This window comes from Oncorhynchus kisutch, linkage group LG1, assembly GCF_002021735.2.
Source record: "Oncorhynchus kisutch isolate 150728-3 linkage group LG1, Okis_V2, whole genome shotgun sequence".
Classification (NCBI taxonomy): domain Eukaryota; kingdom Metazoa; phylum Chordata; class Actinopteri; order Salmoniformes; family Salmonidae; genus Oncorhynchus; species Oncorhynchus kisutch.
In genome coordinates, this window is record NC_034174.2 from 7,660,551 (window position 1) to 7,674,414 (window position 13,864).

Sequence of the window (13,864 nt, forward strand, 5' to 3'; positions counted from 1 at the left end):
TGCTTATTCAATGAAGCATAAACAATTAATGAACATGCACCTGTGGAACGGTCGTTAAGACACTAACAGCTTACAGACGGTAGGCAATGAAGGTTACAGTTATGAAAACTTAGGACACTAAAGAGGCCTTTCTACTGACTCTGAAAAACACCAAAAGAAAGATGCCCAGGGTCCCTGCACATCTGTGGCCAGGGCAATAAATTGCAATGTCCATACTGTGACACGCCTATGACAGCACTACAGGGAGACAGGATGGACAGATTATCGTCCTCGTAGTGGCAGACCACGTGTCACAACACCTGCACAGGATCGACTGTTACTTTTGATTTTGACCCCCCCCCAGGGACACATTATTAAATTTCTGTTAGTCACATGTCTGTGGAACTTGTTCAGTTTATGTCTAAGTTGTTGAATCTTGTTATGTTCATACAAATATTTACACATAAGTAAGTTAAGTTAAGTTTGCTGAAACTAAACGCAGTTGACAGTGAGGACGTTTCTTTTTATGCTGAGTTTATATGACAAAACAGAAATTATTGTAGCCAGAAATAGTGAACTTAAGAAGTAATCAATGAGTCATAGCTAATCAAAACAAAAAAACTGCTATTGTTCTACGCAGCTGGAAGGAGGGAGGAGAGGGAGAGAGAGAGAGAGAGGGGAGGGAGAGAGAAAATAGAGAGGGAGAAAGAGGGGGAGAGAGAGAGAGAGGGGAGGGAGAGAGAAAATAGAGAGGCAGAAAGAGGGGGAGAGAGAGAGAGAGAGAGAGAGGGGAGGGAGAGAGAAAATAGAGAGGGAGAAAGAGGGGGGGAGAGAGAGAGAGGGGAGGGAGAGAGAAAATAGAGAGGGAGAAAGAGGGGGTGTGGGGCCATGAAGAGGAGAAAGTTGAATGGGTTGTCTAACTGGTTCCGCAGAGTGAGAATAACATAACCAGAGGCCCACCCCCAGCCTGAGGAAGAGGGATTTATAAGGAGGGCAGAACACCTGAGACAACTCACTTGAGGTCAGATAGCCCCGCTGCTGTCCTGTCCTCTTCTACAGCATCCCTTCAATTCTTTAATTCTCACTCGTCTCCGTCTGTGATTCTCACGCTTCTCCATCTCTGTCTGTGACTCTCCCTCCACCTCTCCATCTCTCTGTCTGTGACTCTCACGCGTCTCCATCTCTCTATCTGTGACTGTCCCTCCACCTCTCTATCTCCCCTTCCACCATGAGCCTGAGGTCCAAGCGTATCAGCAGCTCCAGTGGCTCTGTGCGGAGACACAGCGGGGGCTTCGGTGGCATGTCCCTGGGTAGCAGCTCTCTGTACGCGGGGGGCTCAAACGGCCACCACAGCAGTCCTTTCCACTCAGTCTCTGTCAACAGGAGCCTGCTGGCCCCACTTAACCTGGAGATCGACCCCAACCTACAGGTGACTCGCATCCATGAGAAGGAGCAGATCAAGGGCCTCAACAACCGATTCGCATCCTTCATCGATAAGGTATGTAGTCATCACTGAGAATTATTAGGTTACATCCCAATGTCTATACTAGCATACAGCTTTGATTGCTTGCCCAATACATTCATTCAATGATTTTAATTTAAAAAAATTTAACCTTTATTTAACTAGGCAAGTCAGTTAAGAACAAATTCTTATTTACAATGACCAAACTCGTAAACTCCCCAAACCCGGACGACGCTGGGCCAATTGTGCGCCGCCCCATGGGTCTCCCAATCATAGCTGGTTGTGAGTGATACAGCCTGGAATCGAACCAGGGTGTCTGTAGTGACACCTCTAGGACTGAGATGCAGAGTCTTAGACCGCTGCGCCCCTCGGGAGCCCCTACTACAACAAGCTACTTCGGTTTTAGTTATCATCATATAACATCATCATCACCACTCGGGATCCCCTACTACAACAAGCTACTTCGGTTTTAGTTATCATCATATAACATCATCATCATCATCACCACTCGGGAGCCACTACTACAACAAGCTACTCCGGTTTTAGTTATCATCATAGATGGCACTGATTTATTGTCTTTTGAAGCAGCTACAAAAGGAGCGAAAGCTAGTTTTGGTTTTAGCCAAACTAGCCTGGAAAAGGGAGAACAAACACAGAGTTTGCCATCTGTGTCTGTTTTCATTATATGCGTTGCAACAATCACCCATTCAATCCCATTGATCACAATAGTGAGGATTCTTTTGATTTATTATGCATTATTAAGTTGTCTATGATGAATCATAGACGTTTCATATAATTTTTCAAAATCATAAACTGGTCACAAGAACACAAGCATACATCTACAAGGTTTTACTTTTACAGACAAATTTGACACCAGAAGTTCTTATTCGCCAGGTCGTAGTTGCAAATGAGACCTGGTTAAATAAAGGTGAAATACATTTTTTTTTAAACAGCAGATTAGCAACGCTTTCAGTAGATTGGAGTTGAGTTGTGTTATGGGATATACTTGATCAAAATGATCTTCCACATGGATTTACCATCATCCATTAGCCTTTAGATATATGCTTGAAATAGTGATTTTGACTGTAAAACATCATATTGTGTTAATTCAGTATAGACCCATAATTGGCCATGTATAGACCCATAAATTGAATTAGTGTAATAACTTAAACAAATATTTAAAGTCGATAGGTTTGTTTAGTATTTCTTGCACAAGCGTAGACCTGGTTTGTATTGGGACATAGCCATAGGTGGTTCGAATGGGCTGAGATATGCAGGCATAGATCTGCTTTATATTAGTATTGGGACAGTCACAGGTGTAGACCTGGTTTGAATGAGTACTGGAGCTGAGGTTCAGGGGTAGTCCTGGTTTGTATGAGTATTGGAGCTGAGGTTCAGGGGTAGTGATGGTTTGTAGGAGTACTGGAGCTGAGGTTCAGGTGTAGTGATGGTTTATATGAGTATTGGAGCTGAGGTTCAGGGGTAGTCCTAGTTTGTATGAGTATTGGGACAGTCACAGGGATAGTCCTGCTTTGAATGAGTACTGGAGCTGAGGTTCAGGGATAGTCCTGGTTTGTATGAGTACTGGAGCTGAGGTTCAGGGGTAAACCTGACTTACACTTTATAAGTGTTCAGTCTTTGGCACATTTAGACATGGCTGAGTTGACTAATTGGGTTCAAGCACAGGTGCAGACGATGTAGGTATGTAAATTGGGTCTGAAATGCAAATGTACACCAGCAGTATTTTTATGAGAATTGGGGGTGCCACAAAGCAGTAAACCTGTTTAGTATATATATATATATATATATAAATGCGGATATCAGTTTGACTTATATATATATACAAAAGTATGTGGACACCCCTTCAAATTAGTGGATTTGGCTATTTCAGCCACACACGTTGCTGACAGGTGTATAAAATCGAGCATACAGCCATGCAATCTCCATAGACAAACATTGGCAGTAGAATGGTCTGTACTGAAGAGCCCAGTGACATTCAACTTGGCACCGTCATAGGATGCCACTTTTCCAACAAGTCGGTTTGTCAAATTTCTGCCCTGCTAGAGCTGCCCCCAGTCAACTGTAAGTGTTGTTATTGTGAAGTGGAAACGTCTAGGAGCATCAATGGCTCAGCTTGCGAAGTGATAGGTCAAACAAGCTCACAGAACGGGACCGCCGTGCAACACTCACTACCGATTTCCAAACTGCCTCTGGAAACAACATCAGCACAATACGTGTTTTGTCGTGTAAAACTCTCAGCCATATTGGGCTCTGGATCGATGGAAATGCGGATATCAGTTTGACTTGAGCTAAACCATGAAAACAAAGTCACCTGCTCTTTTCACAGCCGTGGTCACTGATACACGACTCAGCTTGCATTACAATTCCCCTTTCTCACGGAGTGGGTAACAGAGTCACAATAGAGGCTTTGTGCCTGCTCTACGCTACGGATCACCAGCTCTACAGCTCTGGGTTTCCTGTAATAACAAGCTCCTATTACTTTCAGAAGGTAGCCTGGACCGGAGATATTTTGATACAAATCATGCCCTAATGGTGTGATTCACTTGGAATGCAAAGCCCATTTTAAGACATCAAATAACCAGTCAAATACATTTATAGACGGCAATAGGTCAAATACATGTCAAGTCCTATGTCCTATTATCTCTCAGCTCGGTGGTAACCTGATAAAAAAAAACAGGTCCGACGTGGTGTGATCATCCAAGACCGGAAGATTCCCTGAAGTGTTTTTGGAAGGGAGCTTTAGTGTTGATCGCAGACAGACAATGGGAAGAGAATACTGAGACCTTGGGCTTGAAATAGATCCGAGAGAGATCTCAGTCAGTTGTAGCTGTTAATAAAACCAGAATAATTAACTTAACATGCAAGCACTGTTGTCTACAGTGTTATCCATTGTAATATAGTCTGGGAGATTGCTTCAGATTGCTTCTGATTGCTTCAAAGGTCTATTAATTAAACAGACCACTCCAAGCAAAAACATTACTGCAGAAAACATGTTTGGAAGGTAAAGGGCCTCAATGACATATCAAGACAAAAATATTGTAGCAATTTGAGGTGGCTAGTCCAACCAGGACTTGGACCCAGGTCCCTGCGACTGTCAGTCCAGACTTAAGCCATTACACCAAGGGGTGTAGAACCAAGACAGCGTCTTGTACCAAGGTCTCTATTAAAGTTGCTACAATGTATATGTATAGTGGACTACACTCAACATCTTCCTCCCGATGCGTCCTGATGCTTCCTGATGCTCCCTGATGCTTCCTGATGCTCCCTAATGCTCCCTGATGCTTCCTGATGCTCCCTGATGCTCCCTGATGCTTCCTGATGCTCCCTGATGCTCCTTAATTCTCCCTGATGCTCCCTGATGCTTCCCGATGCTCCCTGATGCTTCCTGATGCTCCCTGATGCTTCCTGATGCTCCCTGATGCTCCTTAATTCTCCCTGATGCTCCCTGATGCTTCCCGATGCTCCCTGATGCTTCCTGGTGCTCCCTGATGCTTCCTGATGCTCCCTGATGCTTCCTGATGCTTGGACTGTTGCGACTATTTCATCAGCTATGGGCTTTTCTCTCTCTCCACCCATTTAGGTGTGTTTCCTGGAGCAGCAGAATAAGGTGTTAGAGACTAAGTTTGACCTGCTGCACGGTAAGCAGACGGGCCGCTCCAACATCGAGCCGCTATTCGAGGCCTACATGGCCAACTTGCGTCGCCAGATGGACGTGGTCAACAACGACAAGACCAAGCTGGACGGAGAGCTGAGGAACATGCAAGGTCTGGTGGAGGACTTCAAACACAAGTAGGAGCCTGCCTGTCTGTCTGTCTGTCTGTCTGTCTGTCTGTCTGTCTGTCTGTCTGTCTGTCTGGAGGGAGGGCTGAGGAACATGCAAGGTCTGGTGGAGGACTTCAAACACAAGTAGGAGCCTGCCTGTCTGTCTGTCTGTCTGTCTGGAGGGAGGGCTGAGGAACATGCAAGGTCTGGTGGAGGACTTCAAACACAAGTAGGAGCCTGCCTGTCTGGAGGGAGGGAGGGAGGGAGGGAGGGAGGGAGGGAGGGAGGGAGGGAGGGAGGGAGGGAGGGAGGGAGGGAGGGAGGGAGGGAGGGAGGGAGGGCTGAGGAACATGCAGAGGCTGGTGGGGGACTTCAACCACAAAAAGTCTCAGTAGCCTTAAACAGATTTGTAAGGAATTGAGACAGAGCCAACCTATTTATTAAACCTTAAATGATGTATGCCAGAACCTTGCTTCCATGACCTAATTCAATATCTTGCCACCTGTTCTTCTTACCTAGATACGAAGATGAGATCAACAAGAGAAACAATCTGGAGAACGAATTTGTGATCCTGAAAAAGGTGAGAACATCACAGTTCCTCAGTGAGACCTGATTTGTGTTTTAATGGTGCGGTCTCTGAAGTTCAACGTACATGTCTTCTGGACTACAATACCATACTATACCATACAACTTGATGTTGTAATCAGTGATACAGTGCAGCACCATGGGAGTGAGGGTGCGTTATTAAACAAGCACTGCAGAGGAAAAAAGACACAGCAAGGCAGAGACAACAATAGCTAGTATGAGCAAACCTACTCCACCTTCTACGAGATGAAAAAACGTTAAGCTCCTAAGATATCATATCACCACTGAACAAGAACTGAGCGTGCGGTGTGTAGGGGAGACAAAGAAAATCTCAAACCAACCACAATCAAAGCCAATTTCAACCTAACTAATAGCTTTGCAATTAAACTTTTGCAATCCGTCTAAATTGTTCCTGGTATGTTTCACCAAACAGTGGTAGCTACATTTGAGTCATTTACTTTGCTCAACGGCACATCGGCAGATGTTTCACCTAGTCGGCTCAGGGATTCAAACCAGCAACCTTTTGGTTACTGACCCACTGCTCTTAACCGCTAGCCTACGAGTAACAACAGTTTGTTGTCCTTTCAGGATGTGGACTCAGCATACCTGGTGAAGGCAGACCTGGAAAACAAGGGGGGAGCTCTGACTGATGAGATAAACTTCCTCAGGTCCATCTATGAGGAGGTAAGGTCTTTACTGTATTTACTGTATTACAATATATTACAATACATTACAATATATTACAATTTAACACAATACATTACAATACATTACAATACATTACAATACATTACAATACATTACAATATATTACAATATATTACAATACAAAACAATATATTACAATATATTACAATACAAAACAATATATTACAATGCAATACATTACAATACATTACAATACATTACAATACATTACAATATATTACAATATATTACAATACAAAACAATATATTACAATGCAATACATTACAATACAATACATTACAATATATTACAATTTAACACAATACATTACAATACATTACAATACATTACAATACATTACAATACATTACAATATATTACAATATATTACAATACAAAACAATATATTACAATATATTACAATACAAAACAATATATTACAATGCAATACATTACAATACATTACAATACATTACAATACATTACAATATATTACAATATATTACAATACAAAACAATATATTACAATGCAATACATTACAATACAATATATTACAATACATTACAATTTAACACAATACAATATATTACAATGCAATACATTACAATACAATATATTACAATACATTACAATATATTACAATACATTACAATTTAACACAATACAATATATTACAATGCAATACATTACAATACAATATATTACAATACATTACAATATATTACAATGCAAAACAATATATTACAATGCAATACAATATATTACAATGCAAAACAATACAATACAATATATTACAATACATTACAATATATTACAATATATTACAATACAATATATTACAATGCAATACATTACATTACAATATATTACAATACAAAACAATATATTACAATGCAATACATTACAATACAATATATTACAATACAATATATTACAATACATTACAATATATTACAACACAATACAATATATTACAATGCAAAACAATACAATACAATATATTACAATACATTACAATATATTACAATATAATACAATATATTACAATACAATATCTTCCAATACAATATATTACAATACATTACAATATATTACAATATATTACAATACAACACAATATATTACAATACAATACAATACAATATCTTCCAATACAATATATTACAATACAACACAATATATTAAAATACCATACATTACAATACAATACAATATTATACAATACAATACATTACAAGGCAATCATATATTATAGTACAATATATTACAATACAATACAGTATATTACAATACAATATATTACAATACAATGCAATATAATATATTACAATACAATGCAATATAATAGATTACAATACAATATAGTACAATACGATACATTATAATACAATACAATATATTACAATACAATATAATATATTACAATACAAAATATTACAATACAATATATAACAATACAATATATTACCATACAATATATTACAATACAATACAATTTATTACAATACAATACAATTTATTACAATACAATACAATTTATTACAATACAATACAATATATTACAATACAATACAATATTTTACAATACAAAATATTACAATACATTATAATATATTACAATACAATATTTTACAATACAATACAATACAATGTTGAACAATACAATATAATATATTACAATACAATATATCACATTACAATATATTACAATACATTACAATATCTTAAAATACAATACAATATATAACAATACAATATATTACCATACAATATATTACAATACAATACAATATATTACAATACAATGTATTCAAATACAATATAATATATTACAATATAATAGAATATATTACAATACAAAATATTACAATACAATATAATAGAATATATTACAATATAATGCAATATAATAGATTACAATACAATATAGTACAATACAATACAATATATTACAATACAATATATTACATTACAATATATTACAATACAATACACAAGTAGCCCTGTATGGCTCAGGCAGTTGGTGAAAGGTTGTAGGTTCAAATTCGGCAAGGGGCGGCAGGGTAGCCTAGTGGTTCGAGCGTTTGACTAGTAACCGGAAGGTTGCAAGTTCAAACCCCCGAGCTGACAAGGTACAAGTCTGTCGGTCTGCCCCTGAACAGGCAGTTAACCCACTGTTCCTAGCCCGTCATTGAAAATAAGAATTTGTTCTTAACTGACTTGCCTAGTTAAATAAAGGTTAAATAAAATAAATAAATAAATAAGGATCACATACAAAAAAATTATGAACACACTGTACTGTTGGAATGTTTGTTTCCATCCAGGAGCTGCGTGAGCTGCAGGCCAGCATCAGGGACACCTCTGTGGTGGTGCAGATGGACAACAGTCGAGACCTCAACATGGACCAGATAGTGGCTGACGTCAAGGCTCAGTACGAAGACATTGCTACCAAAAGCCGAGAGGAGGCTGAGATGTGGTACAAATCCAAGGTGAACAACAGTTGACTATTCTAGGATTTAAGTGGTTGTCTTACTACATTGAAATCAATATTATATTACAATACAATACATTACAATATCTTAAAATGCAATACAATATATAACAATACAATATATTACAATACATTACAATATCTTAAAATACAATACAATATACTACCGAGCCATAGTTGCTGGAACCATTCAGCCAGGCTAGCCCAAGGAGTGGAATGACAGCTAAACAGACTGGTAGCCAGGCTAGACCAAGGAGTGGAATGACAGCTAAACAGACTGGTAGCCAGGCTAGCCCAAGGAGTGGAATGACAGCTAAACAGACTGGTAGCCAGGCTAGACCAAGGAGTGGAATGAAAGCTAAACAGACTGGTAGCCAGGCTAGACCAAGGAGTGGAATGATAGCTAAACAGACTGGTAGCCAGGCTAGACCAAGGAGTGGAATGTTAGCTAAACAGACTGGTTGCCAGGCTAGACCAAGGAGTGGAAGGATAGCTAAACAGACTGGTAGCCAGGCTAGACCAAGGAGTGGAATGTTAGCTAAACAGACTGGTAGCCAGGCTAGACCAAGGAGTGGAATGATAGCTAAACAGACTGGTAGCCAGGCTAGACCAAGGAGTGGAATGTTAGCTAAACAGACTGGTTGCCAGGCTAGACCAAGGAGTGGAAGGATAGCTAAGCAGACTGGTAGCCAGGCTAGACCAAGGAGTGGAATGTTAGCTAAACAGACTGGTTGCCAGGCTAGACCAAGGAGTGGAATGACAGCTAAACAGACTGGTAGCCAGGCTAGACAAAGGAGTGGAATGTTAGCTAAACAGACTGGTTGCCAGGCTAGACCAAGGAGTGGAAGGATAGCTAAGCAGACTGGTAGCCAGGCTAGACCAAGGAGTGGAATGTTAGCTAAACAGACTGGTTGCCAGGCTAGACCAAGGAGTGGAATGACAGCTAAACAGACTGGTAGCCAGGCTAGACCAAGGAGTGGAATGACAGATAAACAGACTGGTAGCCAGGCTAGACCAAGGAGTGGAATGATAGCTAAACAGACTGGTAGCCAGGCTAGACCAAGGAGTGGAATGATAGCTAAGCAGACTGGTTGCCAGGCTACAAGACAAGTGGTCTCAGGACCATTAAGTAATGCGTCATGTTCTTTTCCCTCAGTTTAACCAGATGGCTGTCCAGGCCATGCAGTACGGAGACGAGCTGAGGAACACCAAGGGAGAGATAGCAGAAATCAACCGCTTGATCGGCCGTCTGCAGAGTGAGATAGAAGCTGTCAAAAGACTGGTAGTTTGTTCACTTCTTCAAATCAGTTCACTTATGGTTCGGACCACTTTGAGGCACGGTAATATCAAACAATGGATGCAGCACCCTGTTGGATGGGATCTACTTTATGGGATAAAAGATTAAAAAGCTATGGCACGGAGTGTTGCCGCGAAGTCCGTATATATGCCATTCGGTGTGATGAGGCTTGACAGGGGGCAGTATTTTCACGTCCGGATGAAATGCATGCCCAAATTCAACTGCGTGCTACTCATCTCCAGAATATAACATATGCAATAATATGATAACACATTAGTAGATTTGGATAGGAAACACTCTGAAGTTTCTAAAACAGTTTGAATCATGTCTGTGAGTATAACAGAACTTATTTAGCAGGCGAAACCCTGAGGACAAACCATTCAGATTTTTTTGTTGTTGGTCACTCTCTTTTCAATAGGTTTTCATTGGGAATCTCGATTTCTAAGGGACCTTCTTGCTGTTCCAATCGCTTCCACTGGATGTCAACAGTCTTTAGAAATTGGTTGAGGTTTTTCCTTTGTGTAGTGAAGAAGTACGGCCATCTTGAACGAGGGTAACTTCAAGTGTACTGTTAGATAGAGGCGCGTGACCAGAAAGCAAACGATGCTATTATCTGAGGATAGCACCTCTGTAAACAAAGAGAGAGTAGCATATTTCAACCCTGCAGGCGCGAAGTCTCTAACCTAACCTAACTCTAACTATACATATCTATAATGTAGCGAGCCAACCTGGAGGACCAGATAGCCGAGGCTGAGGGCCGCGGGGAGCTGGCTGTGAAGGAGGCCAAGTCCAGGATCAGAGATCTGGAGGATGCTCTGCAGCGGGCCAAGCAGGACATGGTCAGGCAGCTCAGAGAGTACCAGGACCTGATGAATGTCAAGCTGGCCCTGGACATAGAGATAGCCACCTACAGAAAACTACTGGAGGGAGAGGAGGACAGGTATGGAGGGGGAGGACAGGTATGGAGGGAGAGGGCAGGTATTGGGGGGGGGGGTATGGAGGGACAGGAGGACAGGTATGGAGGGGGATGAGGACAGGTTGGAGGGAGAGGACAGGTGTGGAGGGAGAGGACAGGTATGGGGGGGTAGGTATGGAGGTAGAGGAGGACAGGTATGAAGGGGGAGGACAGGTATGGAGGGAGAAGACAGGTATGGAGGGAGAGAACAGGTGTAGAGAGAGAGGAGGACAGGTATGGAGGGGGAGGACAGGTATGGAGGGGGACGAGGACAGGCATGGAGGGAGTGGACAGGTATGGAGGGAGAGGAGGACAGGTATGGAGGGGGAGGATAGGTATGGAGGGAGAGGAGGACAGGTATGGAGGGAGAGGAGGACAGGTATGGAGGGAGAGGAGGACAGGTATGGAGGGAGAGGAGGACAGGTATGAAGGGGGAGGACAGGTATGAAGGGAGAGGACAGGTATGGAGGGAGAGGACAGGTATGAAGGGAGAGGAGGACAGTTATTATTATAGACACACATTATACAGTATGTATGGTGTCTATAGGTTGTGGTTCTAAACAAGGACCGAACAATGTGTGAAAAGTATTATCTGCAATATTTTCCCAAACTGAAGCAGCACACTTGTATCTATTTTTCTCTCAGGATTGGACATCAATCTATTCTCAACATCCAGTCAGTGTCCAACTACAGTAAGTAGTATACTGTATGTACTACTGAAAGAATTTAATCAGTGAATGTACTCTATTTAATGTTATCCGTTGACTAGAATGACACTAAATGCTGTATTTTTCAGACACAAGATCAGCTGTTAGGCTCTAACCAATAGACTGCCACTGATGTGTTCTGTCGTTCTGTCCAGGTTCTAACCAATAGACTGCCACTGATGTGTTCTGTCGTTCTGTCCAGGTTCTAACCAATAGACTGCCGCTGTTGTGTTCTGTCCAGGCTCTAACCAATAGACTGCCACTGTTGTGTTCTGTCGTTCTGTCCAGGTTCTAACCAATAGACTGCCACTGTTGTGTTCTGTCGTTCTGTCCAGGTTCTAACCAATAGACTGCCGCTGTTGTGTTCTGTCGTTCTGTCCAGGTTCTAACCAATAGACTGCCACTGTTGTGTTCTGTCGTTCTGTCCAAGTTCTAACCAATAGACTGCCACTGTTGTGTTCTGTCGTTCTGTCCAGGTTCTAACCAATAGACTGCCCACTGTTGTGTTCTGTCGTTCTGTCCAGGTTCTAACCAATAGACTGCCGCTGTTGTGTTCTGTCGTTCTGTCCAGGTTCTAACCAATAGACTGCCACTGTTGTGTTCTGTCGTTCTGTCCAGGTTCTAACCAATAGACTGCCGCTGTTGTGTTCTGTCGTTCTGTCCAGGTTCTAACCAATAGACTGCCACTGTTGTGTTCTGTCGTTCTGTCCAGGTTCTAACCAATAGACTGCCGCTGTTGTGTTCTGTCGTTCTGTCCAGGTTCTAACCAATAGACTGCCACTGTTGTGTTCTGTCGTTCTGTCCAGGTTCTAGGAGTTCCAGTAATGGATACCACAGCAGCTCCATCTCCCCTACACCCAAGCTGCTGATTAAAATAACTGAACAAAAAGACAGCTCCAGATTCAGCTCTCATTAAAAAAAAAACGTTGGATCCTTCTGGCTGAGGGTGAAGAACCATTATATAAGAGTTTATAACAGATCTATAGCAACTTTCTGGATTATTTTTGTCAATCTACATTCTGTAAGAGCATGAGAGAATAGCATAAGATCATGAGATGATAGATTTGTGTTTGTAGCTAGGATGGTCTCTCCATGTCTCCTCAGTCCTTATTCTCCACTCCACTCCACTAGAGTCAGACTACTGAACTTACTGAGAGTTCTGTTAAAGTTTAGAATTCATTACATAAACAAACTCCTCTTCTTCAGATAGATGATCTTTCTTTAGAAAACTGTCAAGCTTGCTCATCATCTCCCTTTTTCTCTACGGTTCTTTAATTGCATCAGCTCTTTGGCGCGTTTAATGGCTACCACGAATTACTTTATATTTGAAAAAATTCCCCATGACCCATGTCTTCTTGCAAAAAAAACATCTTTAGCTAATGCTAATCGATGAGATTCATGTAGCTAGTACTGGTCGTTGTGACGTTCCTGGAGAACCTGCTCCGGGGTTTCTGCCTCGATGATGCTATTGACACTCTACGGGGGATACCTGTGCCCCATGCGGGGATACCCCTACATGAACAAGCAGAAAGAGCTGCAGGTCGAGGCAGAAAACCAGGAAGTGGAGGCCCTCAGTCCATAGAGGCCTGGATCGTTTGTCCACAAACTCATGGACATTTCTATTCCTCTCAATAGACTTCAAAATGATAATATTTGGGTCGTGTGATCAACTGTTTTGTGTAGTTAAAGAATGAGAATGTCTTCAGTCTCCTTCTCCTCATGGTCCTGGACTTGACCCTTTAGCACACAGAAGATTCCACCACAGAGAAGATCTTTATAAACTCTACTGGTTACTTGTTAAGTTATTAAATGCCTAAATTGTCATTAAATAAAGTTAAGTGTTCAATCCCTCTCCTATCATGTCATATTTCATTTCTCGGGATACACTGAAGCACGGTTTGGGTGGTGGGGTATTG

General features: G+C 41.3%; 1 protein-coding gene across 1 annotated transcript; it reads left to right on the forward strand.

Annotated features, from left to right (window-relative positions):
- Positions 1-864: 864 nt before the first annotated feature.
- LOC109881006 (keratin, type II cytoskeletal 8) lies at positions 865-13,798 on the forward strand. The gene is made up of 9 exons (XM_031810877.1): positions 865-1,477; positions 5,043-5,251; positions 5,744-5,804; positions 6,398-6,493; positions 8,823-8,987; positions 10,146-10,271; positions 11,006-11,226; positions 11,887-11,933; positions 12,755-13,798. Exons 1-9 carry the CDS (start codon positions 1,208-1,210, stop codon positions 12,862-12,864), a joined length of 1,305 nt encoding a protein of 434 aa, XP_031666737.1. The 5' UTR covers positions 865-1,207; the 3' UTR covers positions 12,865-13,798.
- The last annotated feature ends 66 nt before the right edge of the window (positions 13,799-13,864 follow it).

Coding starts and splice junctions, on each gene's coding strand:
- LOC109881006 (XM_031810877.1), top strand. CDS start 1,208: ATGAGCCTGAGGTCCAAGCGTATCAGCAGCTCCAGTGGCTCTGTGCGG. Junction 5,252..5,743: donor GTGGAGGACTTCAAACACAA/GTAGGAGCCTGC, acceptor CTTCTTACCTAG/ATACGAAGATGAGATCAACA. Junction 11,227..11,886: donor CTGGAGGGAGAGGAGGACAG/GTATGGAGGGGG, acceptor TTTTTCTCTCAG/GATTGGACATCAATCTATTC.